The 6,470-nt window shown below is 31.8% G+C and overlaps 1 protein-coding gene across 2 annotated transcripts; it reads right to left on the bottom strand.

The window, feature by feature from the left end:
• Positions 1–672: 672 nt before the first annotated feature.
• Positions 673–6,124, bottom strand: LOC111910043 (acylamino-acid-releasing enzyme). 2 transcript variants are annotated; one of them, XM_023905838.3, is made up of 17 exons: positions 5,961–6,124; positions 5,310–5,472; positions 4,910–5,219; positions 4,607–4,831; positions 4,157–4,432; positions 3,948–4,080; positions 3,703–3,854; positions 3,528–3,610; positions 3,288–3,409; positions 3,078–3,156; positions 2,758–2,935; positions 2,561–2,621; positions 2,198–2,320; positions 1,374–1,571; positions 1,218–1,286; positions 982–1,058; positions 673–860 (listed from the first exon to the last, which is right to left on the bottom strand). In XM_023905838.3, the coding sequence occupies exons 2-17, from the start codon at positions 5,458–5,460 to the stop codon at positions 797–799; spliced, it is 2,301 nt and encodes a 766-aa protein (XP_023761606.1). In that variant the 5' UTR covers positions 5,461–5,472; positions 5,961–6,124; the 3' UTR covers positions 673–796. The 2 variants fall into 2 exon arrangements, with proteins under 2 accessions (XP_023761606.1, XP_023761603.1); XM_023905835.2 differs by having other exon boundaries at positions 3,945–4,080; positions 5,961–6,123.
• Positions 6,125–6,470: the final 346 nt, after the last annotated feature.

The raw sequence follows: 6,470 nt of genomic DNA, 5'->3' as shown, positions 1-6,470 counted from the left end.
TTTATTACAGGAATCTGCAAATATTAAAAAACAAACATATTTTTTATTCATGTTGCAACTGTTTGGTCCACTGTTTGGTCCATCTCTTCTGCTGCAGAAGGTTACAAAGGTGGTCCGCATACATCATGAATTTTTGTTTCAAAAAAACAAACATTTTTTACAAATTAAACCCACAAGACAATTCGTGGGGTGAAATTTTTATTTTTTTATTATAAAAATATTAAAGTGAATATTCAAAAATATAAAAAAAAAAAGAAATTAATTCAAGTCATTTTAAATTTATTAGGGACCAAACCCACAAAACAATATTCAATTTTGGACCAGAGTGATGTAAGTCGAAAACTTTTTCCACGTCATCCATATTTTTTTGACAAACCACAAAAACCAAATTTGCAATTTACTCTTATTACTGTGATTTATTACTGTGATGACATTTTTTAGAAATCGCTCTGCTACCCTTTCCTCTTTCTATATTTGCTCTTCTACCCTTCTTTCTTCCTTACTTTGCAAATAAGGGTCACAACTTGTTATAATTAGCTACACATTCTCAGTGCTTGGTGATTTTTTCACTTTTAGTCCCTATGACAAATTTAGCATAGTTATTGTTTATTTTTAACCAATTATCATAATTCCAAACAAATAAAAAATAATATATTCTATAGTTGGTAAGGATATTAAAATGGATAATGTTAATTAAGTAACCCAACTTTTGTAAAAGTGTCACTCATGCCCCTGAACTAATACAAAAGTGTTGTAATCAGTGTCATTTATATAAAATCTAAGATGAAGAAACATGTTACATGCAATACTTCTTGAACCAAACTCCAATGTTAACAAAGCTTTCAAAATCTGATTGTGGTCTGCAATACAAATACAAAAAATATAATAATAAATAAATAAATAAATACAAGATTTTCCAAAATACATAGCTATTTCTTGCATCTAAGCCTTAGTATAGAAGAGTTAGAAGAAAATATTTACCTGTTAATAGGATGTATATCTTGAGGAAAAACAATCACTTTCAATGGAACTCCTTTTTCCTTTAATGCCCTTGCAAACTTTGCATTTCATATTTAAACATTTCAAATTAGTATCCATGGGATGGGACCCACAAAATGAAATTAAAAAAAAAAAAACACTTTTAATATAATATGTACGTTGTTATTTCTTGCGATTTAACCCTATTTTATAAAATGAAGATCAATAATAATACTCACTTGCAATCCATTTGTAACTGGAACACGGATATCTTTAGCACTTAAGAGGAATAGTGTAGGAGTTTTCACCTTAAAAAAAAAAGCACATTAAATCAAATAAAACCAATGGAGAAAAAGACAAATAATGTTGTAATATAATATGTAAATGTGTTATACCTTTGAGACATGTGAAATAGGAGACTTTTGATGAAAAAAAGAAAGGAGTTGAGATGAAGGGGATTCAGTATATAAAGAAAGCCCTTTGCTTCCAAATGATTCCACAAAACACCAATCTGGAATATCTGATGTTTCCACCATTAAAGCAAGATTACACACAGGGTTCCTCACACAAGCTGCAACAAATTTATCGGGTGCCTGTATAATAATAGCAATGTACTTTTTATTACAGTATCTTACTTTCATTTTTGCTATTACAACAATCTTTTTCTTTTAAAAGCATTATACTTTGTAAAAATTTATTTTTTTTTCCTGACAAAGACCATGTATTTTTTTCATTGTTTCCGATTTGGCCCTTTTAGTCATTTTTTGCCAAAAAAATTATAAAATGTGAGGGTTTAAGTTGAGGGTTTATTTGGAAGCATTTAGATTTTAGAAGGTTGAGGGTTTTTTCGGAAAAAAAAATATATATATATACAAAGTTGAGGGCTTTTTCAGAAAAAATGAAAAAATACAAGGTCTTTTTCAGGCAAAAAATAAATTTAAGATTAACCCTTTTCCCGTAAAATCACTCAACCTTCTAAATGTTTCCGAATCAATCCTCACCTTTTTTAGTTTTTCCCGAAAAAACCCTCACATTTTACACCTTTTTTCGAAAAAAAGAATTACTAAAAGGGTCAGATCAAAAAAAATGAAAAAGTTTTGAGGTTTAATCTGGAAAAACCACAAAATATAAGGTCATTTATGAGATTAATTAACCCCTATAATTGGGTTGAATTTATAATAAACAAATCAATATATACAAGAAGGGCCCACTTTAATACCTGTCCAATCAAGTGTGAAGCTAAGAAACCACCATGTGACAAACCAACCACAGTTATTTTCAATGGATTTGCAAGCCTCATATCAATCACATGATCTATAGCTGAAAGGACATCGTTTACATCCTTCATACAAAACAATTTTTTTTTTTAAGATAAAGTGGTGATGGGAGAGACAAGGGCAAAATGGTCATTTTCATAAAGTTAACGAACAGGTTGCTAAATTAGATGCCAAAGAAAAACGTTAAGAACCAGTGAAACGGGGATGAAAAATGCAACAAACTTCTTTTTGGACCATATCTAAAAAAAAAAGTTATATATGAATTGACCAATTTGCCCTTTACTAAAATGATGTTGAAAAGGCACCTGTGATCCGACTTTTCCTGGAAGTGATTGCAATGCTTCCTCACCAAATCCAAGTGAACCTCTGTAAGAACATTGATAATAGTTTAAGGAAATGCTTCCAACAAGAAAGAAAGGACTCAAGAAATTAAAAAAAAAAAATTAAAAAAATGAAAGTAAGATGTTATATAATAAACAAATAAATGTAAGAAACAACTTGCCTGTAATTCACAACTAACAAGCTAAAGCCAATTGAAGCAAGAAAAGCAGATGACTTTGAGAAGCTTGTTAATGAAACATCTTGTGGGCCCCCATGAAGGATTACAGTTAATGGATCACATGTATGATCATGCTTTAATTTTGAGGACACAAATATAGCATCAAAAGGTTTGCATGCTCCTAAATTAGATTAAGTTATAATCTGTAATTAGATTTAATGCAAATCAAACAAGACTGTTTCTCAGGTTTCATTTATTTATGAAAAAGTAAATGGGGACAAATTTGTAAATAGTCAAGAGTTATGTGAAAGCCTCCTTAATACCTTTTGTTAGATTGTTGGAGACACTCTTGATGGGTATCTTCAATATGTCAAATTGAAGGGATGAAAGTAAAGATTTGACCTGTTTATATCATACAAAAAAACGTTTTTTTTTTTTAAATATTAATAGGTAGAAATACGTCTTGTTGTATCAATTTCCAAAAGAACTTCATAAAGGACATAAGATGAACATGAACATGAACATGAACATACTTTCTCTTGACATTCAGATATTGGGCTTGAAACATCCCACCAATGCCAGGTGGCGTCTTTTGATTCGTCTTTAGTTAGACTACCATATTTGATCTGAGGTACATCTATACAGCTGCTACATACTTGAAAAAGAAAACATGTCACCACAATTTTTTGTTCTCTTATAATCCATGAATTATCATGTAATGTATAAAATTCTCAATGGAACAATATAAAAGATTAGGTTAATATATATATTACAAGCAAGGATGTTGTTTCCATCAAGTGAAAGTAAACTCCATGAATGATTTGAATCAATAGGAGTGATTCTTGAAACTTTCCCACTGAAAATAAAGAAATGAAATGCCAATTAGAGAATCTATATAATGCAATTGAAAAAAAAAACTCCCCATTGATTATATTATATTTAATATACCTTAGCATATTTACAGAAAGTATGACTTCTTTGCTTCCCCAAATGGAAGAAAATATCATTGTAAATCCATCTGAAAGCCATGGTTTACTAATCATATCAAAACAATAGATCCCAGGAAAACAATCATCCTCACGACACATCACAACAGGAACCTAAAAAAATCGAATGTTTGTACTTTGTAAGTTTGAAATTTATAAAATTTTATGTTTCAAGATCAATAAATCATTTTGTTCTCAAATCACCACATCAATGATCTTAGCAGGATGTGGTTCTCCTTCACTATTCCATTCGATTTTATGAAGAGAGTTTGTAGCATTATGTGCTCCAGAATCTACAGCACTTTTAGCAGATAAAAACACAAGAAACTTTCCATCTGGACTGAAAAGTGAAAAACATAAAGTTATTGATCCAATTATGTAAATTTTCAAGCATACACACACACACACACACTTACGTGAATCTTGGAAGAAAAGCACTACTTGTGGCTTCACTTAAATTGATCAATGATACATTATTTGTAGCATTCTCTTTGATTTTTAATCCAAATAATGGAGCTTTTACAGCATATAAGGCACAAGGTCTATTAGTGCAATACTTCATTCCAAATTTCCTATTGCTTAAAGGCCACCCAACAAAAACCAGATATTGATGGGACCCTTTTGTTGGTGGGCCCCACACAACTTGTCCTACACTTAATGAACTCCCAATGTCTACAGAACAAACCTCTCCACTGTAATAACAAACCAAAAAAGAATAAAGATAATAAATTTTAGGGAAAAGTGTAAGAAATAGCAATGTAACATGATGATTTGGACTATGATGACATGGCAAAAGTTAATAACTTTTTATGCCATGTTATTGTTGCATATAGAATGTCCATGGAAAAAATAGGAAATTGTCTAACCTGTTAATATTAATCACAAACAAAGCAGGATGTTTTTTTCCAGAATAGGCTTCACCCCAGTCTTCTTCCCAATCCCCTTGACCTTTCCAGCTATTATAATCTTTATCAGTGGGACCCACATCCTTTTTGTAACCCATATTGTTAAATGTTGGTTTGTGGAAACCCGATTCCTCTGCCACATAAGCAATGAGACTTTCATCTGGGCTCCATGAAATTCCCTCAAACCTGATTCATCAGAAGGTATGATTCTATAATCTATACTTTTTTTTTTCAACTTTGAAAGATTGTTGCAGAGAAAATTACCATCCATCTGAATACACAGAACCATGGACAGATTGAGGAACAAGAATCTCCTTCTCTAATTGAAATTTACCCCAAATTTCAAACTGAGAGGGGGAATCATTTTCAGGGTTTCGTATCACAAGAAGCTTTTTCCCTGATGGAGAGGGAACCATTACAGAGGCACCTGTGATTTCAATTGGAAATGGTGACCATTGAACATGTAAAGTGCCATTAGAATCTTCAGAGATGAAACTTGACAACATAAGTTTCTTCTTCTTGTTTGATAAAAGATTTGGTTGGCTAAGTGAAAACATAGTTTGTGTCCCCAAACCTGCAGAATATTTTAGGCACTGAGTCGATAAGAAGTAAAATTGAAGTCGCCTTTGACTTTATCGTGTATAATAAGTTGCAATTTGTATACCATTGGAAGACTTGAAGGTCCATGCTTTGTCAATGGTAGACAAGCTTGCGAATTCTTTGTATATTTTGGACTGAGAAGCGTATTCTCCCTCGGTGAAGGCATCTAGATTGACTGCAACTTCCTTCACTTCACCAACTTCGGAGCCATCCATTTACTCAGAACACTAAACAGATGAAAACGATAAGGAGAAGACGAAGTTTTCAGACCAAATGCAAAGGATAAATTAACAAGGTTGATTAAACAAAAAACCCTAACTTAAAGGAAATTTACACAAGTGAACTAATTCGGAAGAAAGAAAATTTACACTCGTGAATATGAACGATTAACAGTCATCTGTTTTTAATACTTATGTAAATTCTGAAGTCAACGCTAAGACTCTTTACTTCACTCGAAGAAGTAAAACACCAGTTAGATAAATTAAGATGGAACTCCATTAGAAGGAATCAGAAAGAGGGAGAGGAAATTGATGTTTTTAGATGTATTGCAAAAGCAAGCACGAATTCCAGGGAATTGATCAAACATATACATGGAACTTCAATCAAACCACACAGTCGTCTGGATTAAAAGAAGTGATTAATCTGGTGACACACAAAAGCATAAATAATGGGGGAAACACACATGGTGAAGTGGATACAGGTAGAGGCAACTTACGGTGATAAAGAAGGACGAAGAAGAAGAAGGTGGAACTGAAAATGGAACGTTGATCAGATATTGCAGCATCGTCAGCATCACTCACTATATTCCATCCTGCTCCTAACTGCCAAGGATTTCCTTCATGCGGAGACAAAATGCTGATTAAAGTAGTTCCATGTCGAGATAAAATGCAGTGTTAATTTTAAGAATTAGTACTTTACTAACAAAATACCGCAAAAAGTCACTAGTTTTAAAAGGACTTTTAAGTTTTTACACAAGAAAGAAAAATGAATTTTTTGGAAAAGTCAGTAAATTCTGATTTTTTATAACTTTTCAAAAATGATTTTTGAGGTTTGAAAAGCTAAGCCAAACACCCCTAAGTTATATAAAAATTTGATTATGACATATGATTTTGGGGTTATTACAATTATGATCCTGTGAATTTGGTTGGTTGGATATTAGCATGACACTATGACATCTTAATTTAAATGATGTGTGGCTGTGTTAAAATTAATAAATAAATAAAAA

The sequence above is a fragment of the Lactuca sativa genome, chromosome 5 (assembly GCF_002870075.4).
Source record: "Lactuca sativa cultivar Salinas chromosome 5, Lsat_Salinas_v11, whole genome shotgun sequence".
In the NCBI taxonomy this organism is placed as follows: Eukaryota; Viridiplantae; Streptophyta; class Magnoliopsida; order Asterales; family Asteraceae; genus Lactuca; species Lactuca sativa.
This window is presented reverse-complemented; position numbering and strand designations above follow the sequence as displayed.

Excerpts from the sequence above, each read along its gene's own strand:
- LOC111910043 (XM_023905835.2), bottom strand. The coding sequence starts at position 5,460 with ATGGATGGCTCCGAAGTTGGTGAAGTGAAGGAAGTTGCAGTCAATCTA. Across the intron at positions 2,936-3,077 it reads CTCCAACAATCTAACAAAAG|GAGCATGCAAACCTTTTGAT; the intron begins GTATTAAGGAGG and ends AATCTAATTTAG. Across the intron at positions 861-981 it reads GATATACATCCTATTAACAG|ACCACAATCAGATTTTGAAA; the intron begins GTAAATATTTTC and ends TTTGTATTGCAG.